The following is a 17,329-nucleotide window of genomic DNA, read 5'->3' as shown; positions in this document are numbered from 1 at the left end:
CAGATTGATTAAGGGGAAGTTTTTTTCACGAGTTTAAGGTGTTGCGCGCGATCCATGCGATCGATATTCCAACAAATATACATACACACGTACACGCATACACACACCACATCACACCACACGAATCTTTTCTCATTTGTCGGTAGAGGTGTGTAGACGATGTCGACGACCGCGGGAGGGGCAAACAAAAACCCGATTTGTTGTCGAACATACAAACATCGATGGGATGTATAATATTCAAAATGAAAACGTTCAATATAGCCGATGGTCTTAATTAAAGAACCGGTGGTCCGTCATTGTTCGAATGTCTATTATTATTGTTATTTATTAATCTTCGATCTATGTGCGCGGCACAGCCTTGCCCACAGAATACACCCATCGACCAATGATACGCGGCTGCGATGGCTATACATACCAAACATAAAACATTTTTCCGTCGTTTAATTGTGTGCACACGAAAAAAAAATAATATTAAAAAAAGAAATTACAGGAAACAACGAAATCGTCCGCCGTCGTCGTTCGTTGTAGTGCGCGCCCGCGGGAGCATTCGTATATATAATATAATAATACATAATATAGATATATAGATATACGAATAAAACAGTCCTTTTGTGTGTTCATTCGGACGATGCGGAGAGGATGCCTGACTTGTTTTCCGATTTCTTTGATGAAACCACCACCCGGGTGCGGTCGGTGGTGCGCGAAAAAAATATACGTAATACGTAATAATATGTATACATTGTATACGTACATAATATTATTATATATATATATATATATATGCCTGTGTGTGTGTGTTTTATATAATATATTTATTAAATATGATTTCGTTGTGTTTGTTGAATCGAAAGAGACGGGAACGGTGGTGGTCGGGGTGCGCAGAGTTGGGAGTAGTACCTATGTATACAAATGTGTGTGTATGAGTGTGTATGGTAGGTACCGCGCGTATCGTATAATATTTGTGTTTGTCCGGTCCGATTAACTGCACGCCAGCGTATATATAGTTGACCAGTGGACCACAAAAATCGGGATATGATTGTGAAATAATAAACGGAAACCTAATTTACGAGATGTAGGTACATTGTACATATGAACGAGCACACGCACATTCGTCCGTTGTAATGTAAAAATAACCGACAGATATAATATTTTGTTCGTATTGATTATTGTTATTTATTATCATTGTGTTTCTCGTGTTTCAGTCGTTTACCAAAAGCGTCTGCGCAGAGAGAGAAAAGCCAGAAAACGCGTTCAGGATCAGCTGGAACAAGAGTTGAAGCGGAGAGCTCAGCTGGAAGAGATGATCAAAGCGGCCGGTGCGCCAGCAGACGCACTCCGTGTACTAACAGGTGCGTACTTATATTGGACACGCATGGTTGTTACGTGGCGCATAGCGTACGAGTGTTCAATCATAGATATCATTGCCATAACTATATAAACATAATACTGTCGAAGCGATTTCGAAACCTTATTCCGTGGTTTTGTTCGATGTCAATAAAATATCCTAATGACTTTAACGACAGTTAAAGTTTGTAAATATCAGAGATAGGTATTCGTTAAATCTATGAATAATTTAATAAATATTAATCTTATTGTCGGTTATAAATATTTATAATAATATCATCGTTCAAGAGAATATAGATGCTCATTTGATTTATTTTTTTTGCGCATTATGTGGGTCTTAAAAAATAATAATATGCTCAAAGGCAAATTTGTTCTACTTTGGTTTGAGTTTATCGATTTCGTTTAAGTCAAAAATAAAAAGTTAATCTCCGAAATCGGTATTTATATAAAACACGGAAATTCGTGAACTTTTGAATATACGAATTTTGTGATGTAAATTTCAGTGGTACCCATCGCGGTAAAAAAAAAAAATAAAAATAATATTGAAATAATGTCCATCCTAATTTGAAAGACTATAAATTACAATTATTTTACTTGTAAATTTGGCGTATATTATTCCAGTACTATACTTTGGTCACATACATCGATATGCATTAATGCATCGCCAATAGCAGAGAATCAACTCGAGCTGTTAAATGTTGATATTAATAATTAAGTGCCGTTTTTTTTTCAGAGAATAACAACGAAAAACCGAGGGATAGGTCGGAACAGTCGCAGAGTCCGCAAAACTATTCTTCCGGACAAGTGCAACGAGGTTCGGAGACGTCCAACGACAAGCAATGGAACTATTCAGGACTGGACCTGATGAGCTCGTCCGGAGCTGCTGCATTCTGGCAAAACTATTCCGGTAAGAAAAATGCAACGTTATAATTTTATTATTTATCATGTAATATTTATTTACGACAGCAGAAACTTGCACTGCGTGACGCATACGTGTATAGGTACTGTATATAATAATATTATAATGACCAGTGGCGGCGCAAACTCTTTCAGAGAATTTCATATTATTAACGCCAACAATATCACCAACTGTTACATTGCTATTATATGTTTAAAAAAATTTCGCTACCGCAATATATTTATACATATTATACAATCTGCACACTTCTATATCATATTATTATTGATGTATTTCAATTAAAATGATCAATAACGACGATATGGATATGATTATATATGATATTCACATATTATTATGATCAAATAATTATCACATAGTTCAATATGTTAGCTTATGAAATATTATTACCCGTAACTTTTATCTTCAATCATAATAATAATACTTTAAACATAATAATATATAGGCCTCTGATCATATTATTATACCCACAAGCCTTTCTGCCTATGAAACGATTGCTTTAAAACCTGTTACCGCCACTGGGCACTGATTGAACTCATAATGTTTGCGCATGCATGTACTTGCCGTGGCTCATACTCATACACGCGTAGGTGGATATATTTTAATAATACAATATGTATACGGTGTTATATGTAACAATATTGCGTCACGCGGGAAAATTGTCTCTGGCGTAAAGCAAACATAAACAGTGATTAGTCAGAGATTTTCTTTTATTTTTAAATTTGCATCTCGCCCATACACTAGTTACGTATTCATGAATCGTGTACATGAGTTTGTATGTGCGTATGTGTGTGTGAGAGAGAGAGGCATAGTCGTACGCGTGTTTTCCGACCGAGGGTGGTATAGTTTGTTGTATACGAATATACATACGAGTCTCGAGCAGCATATTATTTAAAACTGCCTGCGTTATGTGAGTGTGTCGGTTTGTAATGAGAATAACTTCATACACTCGTGTGCGTATGACGTCCGCCCCGCACTGCTGCTCAGAAATTCCATTTGCAATAAACACCGAGGTTAACCCTCAGCCGTGCAAATGTTATGTGCCACTGCCGCAATTGACCCTTTGCCGCCCTCCAGCCGCACCACGCCGAGCCTGCTCCGGAGTAGTATACATAATAATATATAATATAGCTGCAGCGCGTATATTATTACACGGGGTTTTATTTTTTTATTTTTTATTCCGCCCCATCTCTTGACGTCGACGACGACGATGGTGATGACGACGACAACGTACATGTATACACACACACACAGTCCGTTGAGTAAACCCTTTTGTACACTCGTAAAATCAAGCATTCACTGCGAATTATTAACCGAAAACTATGCATTTTTAAAACCGAACGGGACCTGACATGCACCAGGAAGTTGTACACACACTCGACACTGACGCTCTCAAACAATCGTTTTCCGGACGTGTAAAATGAAAAAAAAACACAAATGTAAATAAAACAAGGGGGGTGGTGGCAAGTTGTACGTGGCGCGCCGAGAGTAATAAAAAATACGACTAAAAATAATACACCAACCCTACTAAAATATAAACGAAATCATATAGCATGTAAAGTAAAACCACGATTACCCATAAATCGGTCCGCCGAGGATATTATTATTATTATTATTATTGTTACATATCATTATTCTAATATTTTATTACATTCGTCGTCGTCTGCGATTGCAAACCAACCTATATATATAGGTACTTACACGGCGGCGGTGCAGTGAAGCGCTATATTATATGTAATATGTATGTATTATTATAATATGCATATACGGTTTTCAAAGACTTTCTGCGCTTGTTGTTTTTGCGTTTGTACTCGGAAAACGCCGCTGACACGAAATCCGCTTAAGTGGCAGAGGAATAAAAAGAAATAACACCGACTGGCGGGGTGGCGTGGAAAGAAGGACAAAAAAGATAATCTTCTTTTAAACACATCGTGACAAAAGGTCGCGGGAGAGAACGGCGGCGGAAAAAAAAGCTCACGTTATTTATTCAATTTCACGGTTGAGCCGTTTTGGCAAGAAGCGATTATTTTATTTTTATTTTTTTTTTTTACATGATATCTCCGCACCCCCTACCCCGCGGGCGTATATTTTTGTGCCGACTATCCGCCGTCGATTTAATATTCCTCCGCCCCGGGCGTTATTACGGCAATTTTCTCGGCACCGAATTACAATTTAATTTCGCCTTGACACATGAACTGCTGCTTCTGCTGTATTCAACGGTATATGGGAAAACGAGATTTATACTGTAGTATACTTACACACGGTACAAAGCCGTTTCCTAATGAAAATGATATTGAAACGGCGTAGTAGAGCATGCATAAAAATCCAATTTCGAACACTGTTGAGTAAATGTATATAATAATAATAATAATAATATATGCTGTTTTTTGTTTTTATGTTTTTACTTTTAACTAAAAGTAAGATTATATATTTTTCAAGATGCGAAGCGACACAATTGGCAGCGCGTAATTGATAGAGTAACACTAAGTCATAATACTGCAGTGAGCAATATTATCCTAACCTCGTACAATGTTGCGTTGTAATTTTATTGAATCGCTTTTACGGGAGCACAAAATCGCCAGAATTCCTCGTCGTACTCTCATGTGATGGAACATAATAATAAACGATTATATCAATAATAACATATTTCCGGTGTATCAATTCTATAACCCTTCGGTATGTAATAGTTTTCTCAAAAAGACCTTCGCAAAACTGAAAATATTAAATAAAAATAATGAAAAAGAGCGTACCGCAAAGTTTGTCCAAGTCTCGGAAGTATACGAGAATGTATACATTATTATATAATATATATATGTGTGTGTGCGTATATACTTTGTATTACCCGTGTACTTCGGAATATCGATTTCGAGGTAAAAAAAAAAAAAAATAAAAAATAAAAATAACTCAAAAAGACTTTGATCTGCGGCAGCACAATATTATTATTGCAGTGTAATGTCACTGGTGACGGCGGCGACTTCTGCCAACTAATATAATATATTATTATCATCATCATCATCATGTGTGTATGTATACCTACATATTTTGGTCGTGTGAAAACTGCATCAATCGAGTCTGCGCGCGATGATAGTAATAATAATAAAACGCATTACGCGCACATAAATAATAATGTACGTATTGTACATGTTATGAGTATTATAATGCGTGTTGTACACATAAACGCGAGTTTTCGGTATTCGGACGTTCGTTTTACAGTTACACGCGTTACGAATTTAAATCGGCTTCAGATTGCGTACAAATATAATAATAACAAATGAATAATGATAATATAACACGACGACGACTAGGACGACTACGAGACGTATTGATAGAATTCTACTATCTATAATAATATAACATAATATACATGTTTGACGTGTGCTTGTTGTACGCTGTACACTACCTGATACACATATACGTTTACCATTGACCATACCGAATAGTCGAGGAAAATTGACGGGAATTCGATACGCAATATATTATTATTATTAAATGTATAGTGATTTTTCGAGGTGGACAATCGTTACGGACCCGACGATAACTATACACACACACACACACATATATATATATTATATATGTGTGTATGTGTCTGTGTACCTACATGTCGTCTGCTGATGGCAATTGTTGCATTGTTGTCCTGTGCGTACTTGCGGTTGTGTGCGTTATTGTCGAAAAACTCGCGTCAAACGAATCGTGCGGACGATAGAATATTATTATTTTTATTTTTGTATTGTAATCGATTTCGAATGTGTGTGCTCGTGTGAGTGTGTGTGTGTGTGTGTGTACCTCGCCGATGGGAAAAAACTATTAACCGGTCAATTGCGTCGGACAGTGGTGCAGTTCCCACACACGATATCTTAACGCTCAGTGCTTCGGCCGCGGCGAGACGGGGGGAAAGCGAGCCCATATGTTATAATATTTTGTATTATACAGGTGTACATTATATATAATGCGGTGTAGTAGCATCAATGCGTATTTGGAAAATATTGGATATTTTTTTATTTTTTTTTTTTCGTTTCATTTATATTAATATATTTTTTTCCCCGAAAAGCTCATTAAAGTATAATTGAATTAGTTATTGAACCGTACGTTTTTAATTTGTGGATTTAATTTTTTCCACGCACGGCATGGGCAGATATTACATGTTGTGTAGGCGTGTTGGATTTGCATTTTTTTTTTCGATTCGTTAACGCCCGGAAGAGTATATCGCTCCCGCGGATTTAAGCTGTCCGATGAACGCGACGATTTATCATCATATACCTGGTGGAACACAAACCTCATTATTTGGTTGTTAAAAAAATTGCGCGTCGGTCGTGTGTACACGATGTGAAAAAATGTGAAAAAAGAGAAACAAAAAGGGGTCATCTTTATTTGGCCTGTTAGCTTATGCGCGTCGGGTAGTATTATTATATAGTATACATACATACATACATACATACATCATATATTTGTGTAGTATATAAGCATATATAGTGTTGCTAGTGCAAGTAAACTATGTATGAATATATATAGTTGTATGTAGTAAAGTTTTTTTAAGTAAACCATTGCAGTGTGACGGTACAGTGTAGGGGAAACAAGGCAACTGTTATATTCTATTTTCAAATAATATATAATATAATATAATATAATGTATATGTACATTCCAAAATTGGAAACCGTTCGTCCGGGCGCGGGAAAAATGAAAGTAATTTCAAAAAAAATATCCATCTTCGGAAACATTTATTTTTTTATTATTAGATATTCAAATGCACCCTTTTTCTCGTTTCTCGTCGTGTGCATCCCTGTTTTTTCCTTTTTTCTCTTTTACCACCCGCCTTCTCCCTAACCCACTGCCTCTTACACCATATTTTCAAGTGCCGCGTAACAAGTTTTATTTTCATTCAAATTCTCGTTGCCGCCACGTTAAAACACACGGCGACAGCGGTGTTTTTGCCGAATGTCGGATTACGCGGTTGAACCCTTATTTTCGAGAGTGTGTTTTTCGCTGTCGTTGTCGTTTTTTTTTGTTCGTTTTATATACAATACACGCGTATCGTCTGACGAGTGCAAAATAATACAAATGGCAATAGGAGTCAAAAACTATATTATGTCTTCTGTATGTGTATTATGTAAATCTTCGGTTAATCGTGCGCTAAAGCCAACGGGTGAAAAAAAATGTAGTGAGGGAATAGATGAGAGAGGGTGGAACGAAACAGGTCGGGCGGTTATAACGCGGATAACTTCATATCAAAGTTGTGTACGGGAGACAGCAGTAAAATTTCGGGTTAAGGTGCCTCGCCGTCTATGTAAGAAAATAGAGCACATAACCGCTATATATATATGTACATAACAACCCTTTCGTTTATTATCTAAGCGGATTAACATCCGGTGGTATCGCGTATTTAATATTAATATGTATAGAAACGCGAATACAAGAGAAACGCATACGCGACGACGACGACCTTTGTCCGTCAAACTTTCTTAAAACAACGCGCACAGACACAGACACACACACATATATATGTGGTATGATGGTAATCCATAATTAAAGCGAAAACTTGGAAGGATGTGCCCGCACTGCTGCCCACTCGTAATATTACGACGTCCGTTCTTCCGGCGTCCGGGGGATGGTTTTCTTTGTTTTCAAGTTTTCCGAAGCCAATACTATACCACGCATATAAGACCAACGGCGAACCCTTTATTATTTACCCATCTCCACCATTATATTATTATATATAGGTAAAATGATCTGGTTGACCGCGGTGAAAATAATAATAATAATAATAATAATAATAAGCACGATGTGTATCTCTATATATTCGTCTATCTATACATATACAAACATTTAGGGGTGCGCGTAATTACAAGTCAACGAAATAGGATTATACCGCCGTCGAGATATTAATTTTCCGGTTGTATACTCGTTCGGTGGTCGGTTTCTCTAATTTGACGAATGTTCGTGTGTGTAACCCTCTCTACGCATTTATTAAGCTCGGATTACTACTATATATATGCACGTGTTAACGGCACATTGATATCTACGCTTACGACCGTCATCGTATGGTATACCTATATATCATACACTTGTAATTAACATGATGCTGATCGGCGCATAGAATCGTACAAGTAATAATAATTAGTGGCGGGCAATCGAGTGGCGTGGTATGACGACATCTGAGAGGTTTTCCGCCCTCGGTGCGACGAAGACGTCTCATTAAAATATCATCGTTGCTATTATTATTATTATCAATATTATTATGATATTATGGGATTTCGCTATTCTTGGCGTGATATCCTATGATTTGAATCTGTTGTCGGCAACAATGATTTGCGCGTCTAACCGTCTCTAACGCTTTCGCCCTGGGGTGGTTTTGATTGTGCGCGTACATATATGCATATTGCACCGCCGCGCACAGTAAAATGCAATAACAATAATAAACTTACTATATATACGAGTATATGTGTATAAATATAAACTATATATTTTATGTACGGGTTAATGGGACCGTCGCGAGGACGGAGCAAAAAAAAAAGGCCTCCGGAGAGAGTGTGAGAGATTGAGGGTGACGGGATCGTGCTGAGGAAGAGCCGATTTATGCGCGCGGCGTATATATTATAAACGTTTTCCGGGCAAATTCGCATTATGAAACGTATTATAAATGCATAGATGCGTTTTGCATAAGACGATACGCCTGGAGGCGCCTCTCTCTCCTTGCTCGTATATATATATCGTGTGTAAGCACTTCTCGAGCTCCTCACCCCTTACCCGTCCGCCACCCCCGATCGCCCTTTTTGCCGCCGCCGACAATGACATTTGCCTTTCGCGGCTATTCGATTAGCCAACAACAGCCCTCGCCGCTGCACGCACACGCAGCAATAAAGGGAAAATATATATTCAACACAATGAGCATTTTTTACCATTTATTTTTATTATTATTCGCAGAAACGTTTGCGCAGGAGCTCGATCTGGAACGAAAAGCCAGGCAGCAACAATCTGCCCAACAGAATCAACAACAGAGCCAACACTCGGACAGAGACATAAAATCGCCCGTTCCAGGTACGTTCTGAATTTACTTATATGATATTAAATTATGTATGACTATACGTTCAACGAATCAATTGAGTGAAATCTTGTCAGTGTATACATTATTGTAATAAAATCTAGTATAATATAATATGTATGAACGTATGCCAGAGTTCGATTGGACGGTAGGAAAATTTAAAAAAAAAACAGCTTGCAAGCAACGAAGGAAATATAGGTTTTTTTTTTTTTTGTTGTTTTGAAAACGTATATATCACGATACCTATCAATTTTAAATAATCTCTTTGGTTTTTAATTGCCGGAAGTATGTGGCGCAGCAGCAGTAAGAGCGCGCACCCTTCAGTAACGTGGTTGGTCATATATACAATATATTATATAGGTACAATAATAATATTGTTTTCTAATTTCGAAACTTTCCGTTTTCGTTTCAACCCTCACCAACCGCCCATTCTACCAGTTTTTCTTATATTATTATAATGAAAGTTGGACGACGATATCCGCCGTCGCTTTAATAACGCCGGTACACGCGTCGGCCACGGCGACGGCGTGTTGAATATCAATTTTCCATGACTGTCCCTTCACCCTCGCGCCCAATACTGCCACTGCCACCTCCACCACCGCCGAAGACGGCGCGATCGCCACCCTTTCTGCACCGTTCTCGTAAACCGCGTGTATATGTGTACAACAGTCGTGTGTCGAGCAACTATATAATATTTTGCTCAGAAAACAATCAATCATAAAGCTCCGGGGAAACGCTGCCGCGACCCCGGAGAATGGCGAGTTTCCTTCTGTTTCCGACAGCAATCGAGTCGTACCATATTAAAATGTATATACACTCACGTACACACACACGCACTGGACTTGTTATGTGATGTGTGTATGTGGGTGTGTGGGTATAATATCGTAGGAAATTCCCTCGCATACGCGCGCGTATAATGCTGTCGCGTCGACGTCGATCCTAATTCAAAGTGAATTCAACAAGATATTACATTAACCGATGGATTTTATATTATTATTTGAATCATTTATTTTTTTTTTTTTTTCAGATAACAGGGCAAAATTTTTCAATAATTCCGTATTGTTCAGCACGGCAACATAATTGCGGAACGTAGTTTAAAATTTTTAAATAATATTTAAATTGTACTTAAAAGAATATTAGTGAAGATTTTCTCGTTTTGTATCAAATATATCATATTATTATACCTATATTATAATAATAATATTACGTATGTCGGCATTTTTTTTTTTTTTTTGTATGTATTTACGTATGTGACTTTATTATGGGCTTTTACGCATGCATTTAAAAAATGCATTATATTATATGTATCATGTATTATTATTATAGTAATATTAACTATTAAAATATTATTTAGATTTATCGTTATATTGTATAGTGTTTCGCGACAAACTAACATGTATTGCGTGTTATATTACACATTGCCACGATGTTTGTATCAACCGATGTGTAGACAGTACTAAAAGTGTTTGTAATATCATGCGATCTCAAAAATCATGACGTAAAAATGACATATTGTATTAAGCAATGTTGTACGAACTCCGCGGGAAATTTCGACTTTGATAGACCCGACGATTCTGTATAAATTATAATATATATATATATATATAATAGTATATTATTTATTGATTTCATTATAACTAAATAAAATTTACCGACTGATTTTTAGAAAGAAAAAAACATTGTAATTTAAAATACCGTATAAATATCTATACGAATCAAACGTGTGTCGTTGGGTAAACATTACATTGACTTTAATTAATGTAAATGTCTCCTTTCTCCCCACCCGAAAAAAATACTATTGCATTATAACACGGTTATACGTCCAAATTTGTATAAATATAATATAATTATAAGTAGTTCCTTCTTTTGGTATATTATGTATATATATATATATATATTTTTTTTTTTTTTGTTAAATTAAAAACGAAACTTTCTCGTGACCATACGTCGTGATAATAATATGTATGTATAATATATTATGTACCGCCTAAATATTTGCATTGATATTTTAAGTTACAGTTATATCAATGTATAAACATATAATACGATGTATTGTATAACGTTGTGTGAGACACCTACGTGTCTTTTCGCATTTTGTATAGAAGTATAATAATTTTAATATATATATGTATTGTGTATCGGCGTAATTTTATTAATTTATTAATTACTTTTTGTATAATATTAAATAATTTATATACATATTATTATTATGTGTATACATATTATACATATTATTATAATCATAATTATTATTATTATTACGTGTAATACGGTTGTAGATAAAACCAAAGAGGAAAAAATTAAAATTAAAAAAAAAAATATCATTATAATGTACTAATAAAGATTTAGCCAGTATAATATATATACACAATAATACAGTATATTATGTATTTCTTTTTCTCTGTAAATTATTATTATAAATATTATATACGATTACATAGTTCTATAATATCATTATATTATATTATCATCGACTAGGCTATATTATTTATTAAACTATAATATTGATATATCGCCCAACGTGTGTGTACATTTAAAAACGAAAAACAAAAAAAAAAAAAAAAATTTAAAAAAAACATTAATTAACAATAATTTCTACTTTTAAGCGAATATATTTATGTAATTTTAATGAAACTATTGTTCGCCAAAATTCATTAAATGTGCACAATACTTATATGAAAAATAAAGTGTTTTCTTTTTTTTGTTCCTTTAGACACGCGGTTCCTATAATACGCATACGTTGTGTTCTCGCTACGCTATTTAAGACTTAACGTATTCGGGTACGACTGTGAGTATACGAGTGCACGAAAGTCTGTACGAGTGCATCGTCGATAACACTATTGCAGTGGTATACTGCAGTCAGGGGCTTGTCGTACACAAATATGTATACATATATTTAACAAGTCCTGCGCACACGAAGTACGTGCGTACGTGTACCTGTATAATGTTACATTATAATGTGTATATTATAATAATATATAAATAACGATGTACGTATAAATAATAATTATACAATGAAATGCACAGCATATTAATATAATACCAGTTGAATATTATCAGGAATGGCCATCTCGACTACGCGTAGCTGCAAACGAACGACGGTTGGTGCCATTATGTATTATTAAAAATAAAATAAAAGCAATATTATTGGACATTACGTTACGGTAATTTTTTTTTATTATTAAGTGTATTCCATTCTCCAAATAATAATTATTGACGGATAATAATATCCGGAGGCTTGCAATACATACCTATAGGTACACAGACACAGACACACGCGCTCACATATAATATTTATATATATTCTTTATTCTATAAACGCGTTTATATATATATATGTGTGTATGTTTCAGGTTTTTTTATTATTATTTTTATTATCGTTATTATTACCTTTATCCAAATTATTATTATAATATTGTATTCGGGCAGTCGCGGAGAACAACATAAGGTAGGCAGAGACCTGCCGGGGCCAATAACTCGTTGTTTATTTTTTAAATAGACAACCGTCGCCCCACCGTCGTTTTCGTGGAGAAACCACACCTATTGTGGAGATAAAGAGAAGTATTAAGAATAAGAACGAATATTATTTTTATTTTTTTATTGATCATTATTCATGTTAACACGTAGGACAGTTCGATGCCAAAATACATTGTAAATAATATCGTTGTATAACTGACGCCTACCTACCTGTTATATAATAACGCAATATTTCTATTAGGGGCGCTGTTCTATATTACTTCTATAATAATATATTATATTTTTTTCTCCTCCTCTCGTCGGCTATGATTCGCAATTTCAACAGTGTTTTCAATTCAATCATTTTTTTTTCTCACTTTTCAACCGAAAAACGTCGACTTACCATGAAATGATGTACACAATACAATATATTGTAACCTACCTAGGTACCTGTTGTACCCTTTTGAATTATATGTTTGAAATTTCAAATGGAGTCGTACGATACCAAGAAACCCGACTTTTGATTGGATATTGTCACGGGTTCACGATATAAAGTTTGTCCTTTGTCCTATTCTATGATATCCTTTCTTCAATATACAATAAATATATATATAAATACAATATGTATTTTTATTACAAACAAATATCAGTATAGCGGCGGCGGAGTTGGTGGGGAGTTCAATGTCAAATAGTACATAATCATATTTTTCGGACCGATCCGAAACGCACACAGTGTAGCGAGGATATAGCCGCCGCTCCTCTTCCGTCCGTTGAATATAAAATATTATATGTTCTTAAGTCTCGCCGTGCATTTCTAATCAATCAATATACATACCGTCGGTGAGTCGGAATGGTCGGAGTCGCCGTCGTCGTCGTGTTTCCTTGAGTTTTTATTATAATATACGCGTTTTACATATTATATACACACATACATATAAATATATTAAATACCTACCTATATGTATATTGTACATTGTACACGACGACGACGACGACGACGACGACGACCGCTCGCAGGCGGTGGCGACGGCGGCGGGGGGATAATTATACGTTTTGATTTTTAAATGGGAAAAAAATGGTTCGGCGCGGACCTTTCTATATAATACGCGCGCACACACAAGTACACACACACACACACACATTTGATTGGGTATGTAGTCGAACCGTGATATTATTAAACGTTCTCGTTTGGAACGTTATCTCGTCGTACTTAAAAATACTACTCACTCACATACACACATATACATACCATGTACATATATTTTCTTGTATCGAAATTATTATTTTCCTCCTTTCGTTTATATTTTACTCATGATGTGTGTGTGTGTGTGTGTGTGTGTGTGTGTGTGTGTGTGTGTATACAATATTTATATTTATACATATAGATATGTATAAACGTCTATAAAATATAATTTACGACCATTTTATTCATATATATATATATATGCGTGTGTGTATAAAATCGTCTATGATGTATATTATATATTTATTATTATTTTTTTTTTTTTTTTTTTGTCGATTCTCAGACGGCATTTTTCATTATTATACATACATATGAGCGTGTGTGTATGTGTGCGCGCATGTGTCGATAAAACGATTACGGATTTTGATCTGTCGGAAGACGGCGAGGACGCAGGAGGGAATTGGGTATTTTTCTAGAGCTCGCTGCGCCGATCGTCTGCACGTTACTATACAGTTTAATAACAAGTAATAACACTGTGCAGTGTATACATCATATTGTGTACCTATATGTATATATGTATAATATATATTTATAATATTATGTATACCGGTCGATAGATTTAACGTAAGACGCATTTATTGTTTAAAAAAAAAAATAAAAAAAAAAAACTATAACGTAATAAGTAATAACTGCAGTAATGCATTTTTAAGACATTTGTTCTACAATACGTGTGGCTATAAAAAACAAAATTAACTGAAAGATTAGCACTCCGATGTATAAAAATCGATTTTCGGATAAGTAGCATAATGAGCAAAAAGTGTTTACAGCGTGATACAGAAATACCTCGAAGAATGTCGGTTTACTACGTTCCGCACGTCATAACTTAAACGTCTTAAACACTTATGAATCATAATCAATAAACCGCTGTATACTGATTGGAGTCCCTACACCTGAACGGAAAGAAGTAGTATACAAATCGAGTCCGAGGAGATTATTTTGAGTGAAATATAACATCAACTTTCCCAGACACGGCGGAAATCATGCCGGGCGGCATTGAAGTATACGACTCGTATGTTATTATTATCACACTTATACGCGCACAGTCGTGCCGCGCGTCAAAAGCCACTTCGTGCGGCGGATGCGCCTTAATAAAAGTATTATAGGTATGGAGACGACTACGTGATATTGTTAATATTATTTTTATGACTTTCGTCAGATAACATGTTATTTAGAGCGGAAGTGTTTTTCATGATATTATGTTATACACTCTAGTTTACGAGGTACACCGAGCAACACGAATGAAGTAATGTTAAGTGAAAGAAATAAAAAATACTAATTTGATCGATGGACACAAATTTCGTTCTCACAAATATTATCGAAAAAATCACCAACGCTGGATTTGTTACAAAAACAACTGTAAGTCATTTTTTAAATCAAATTAATTTAATATTACAATATTGATAAATCCATAAGTCATATAAACCATAAACAACAGAGCGAATCTTTGATAAATAGACAAAAAATTATTATCAATATAGACTAAAACGCAAAACATTAGATAATCTAGTCGAAAAACTTTCGAAAATTATTCACAAAGATCTCGGAGAGAATGTCGCAGATATATTAAACGCCTATGGCTTAAAATTAATTCGAAAAAATAAATATTATGCTAGAACGTCGATAATGCCTAAAATACCAAAAAACTTAACAGAATTACATGCAGCTCTAATTGATTTTAACCCGAAAACAAACAAAAATGAATCATCTATGTTGATCGATGAAAAAACTAAAATTATAATGTTTTCATGTGCTATTAATTCAAAATTTTTAATTACGTGTGATAGGTACAATGTAATATTGACGGGACTTTTAAAAGCTGCCCAAGATAATTTTCTCAAATGTTTACTATCTACGGAATGAAGAATAATAACTACGCAAACTTTTAGTATTTTGTGTACTTTTAGACTGTAAATCTTTAACCGCATATGAGGCTTCTTCTTTTCAATTATTAATTTCAGAATATCAAAAACTCAATTTATGTTTTTATACTAAAACTGTTTTTGTTGATTTTGAAAACGCTATTAGTGTTGCTGTAAATGAAATTTGGCCACCAGCAAGACTTAAAGGGTGACGATATCATTTAGAATAAGTATGGTTTAAAAAAATCCAATCATTAGATCTAGTTGGTGGATATAGAAATAAAAACTCTGAAATTGGTAAATATTTAAAAACATTTTTTTGAGCTTTCGTTTTTAAACCTACCAGATGTCAATTATTGCTTCACTGATGACTTAATTTCTATTTACTTCGAGATTTTCGAGTAGAACTGACTATATATTAGAAAATTACATATCTGAAAGCTCACAATATCCTTCGGAAATGTGGGCCTCATTTACATATTCATTGATGAGGACCACCAACAGTTGTAAAACCTCCCATTTAAAATTCAATAATATATTTTATTCAGCCTATTCAAACATTTATCAAATTAAAAACATTTTTTCAAATGTACAATGCGAAACGTATATCAAAATAATTAGAGGTGTTCATATTATAAATACGCGCGAGAAATGATATAAAAAATAAATAAATCGGAGATCAAATGCAACTGTTGCAATCAAACAACATGGCTCGATTTGATTATATCCAATGTTAGTCAATCACATTTTTACCAAAATAAAAAATTTAATTTTATCATCACTTTCACATACAATTTTACCAATAAAATTTTAAGTCGGTTAATATAAAAAACCAACTCAATTAATATTATACCTAAAATTTCAAAGGACTCAATTATTGGTATATACCCCTAAAACAACCCGAGACTCAATTCGTCATGAAAGATTATATTGGGACTCGTTTCATATGCAGTTTAATGAACTATTGGTCCAAATTTTTTTTTTTTTATAGATTAAAATATTCTGATTAGGAATATTAAATTAAAAACGTATAAATATTATTATTCAAAGAGCCAAACATGTTGTTTCGTAAAATTATATGAAAGAAATATTTTCAAAAATGAGTTTTCTGAAACAATGAGTTTCTTACGATAACTGAATCATTTTGTATATTATATTATTTTATACTTTACACATATTACAATACGGTACCTAATAATATATAATTCGTATAATCAAATATCAACGAATGCGAATTGAAAACTCACACTGACTCAGCAGCAGTGACTATATTAATTACTGAATGTATAACTACACGAATCGATAAAAACGTTTAATACAATACGTTTTATTGTTATTAAACAATATATACTGCGATTATGCGAGATTTTTTATCGGGTTTTCGTAAATTATGACCGTAAACAGTTTTATTTTTTTGAATCCATAGAAGGCGATTATTTTTTACAGTCAACTGTCAAGTAAAATATTA

The 17,329-nt window shown here is 34.4% G+C and overlaps 1 protein-coding gene across 1 annotated transcript in view; it reads left to right on the top strand.

The window, feature by feature from the left end:
- The window catches only part of LOC112598047 (dachshund homolog 1), a 121,235-nt gene extending 109,794 nt beyond the window's left edge, over window positions 1-11,441 (top strand). The window contains exons 11-14 of the mRNA XM_025344373.1: window positions 1,203-1,349; window positions 2,078-2,251; window positions 9,186-9,299; window positions 10,331-11,441. Of these exons, the coding sequence (XP_025200158.1) occupies window positions 1,203-1,349; window positions 2,078-2,251; window positions 9,186-9,299; window positions 10,331-10,383 (488 nt within the window). The 3' untranslated portion in view covers window positions 10,384-11,441. The remainder of the gene's footprint in view (window positions 1-1,202; window positions 1,350-2,077; window positions 2,252-9,185; window positions 9,300-10,330) is intronic.
- The last annotated feature ends 5,888 nt before the right edge of the window (window positions 11,442-17,329 follow it).

Source organism: Melanaphis sacchari, unplaced genomic scaffold, assembly GCF_002803265.2.
Source record: "Melanaphis sacchari strain LSU unplaced genomic scaffold, SCAv2.0 Contig44_pilon_pilon, whole genome shotgun sequence".
Classification (NCBI taxonomy): domain Eukaryota; kingdom Metazoa; phylum Arthropoda; class Insecta; order Hemiptera; family Aphididae; genus Melanaphis; species Melanaphis sacchari.
The sequence above is the reverse complement of the archived record's forward strand: the minus strand, read 5'-3'. Positions and strand labels throughout refer to the sequence as shown.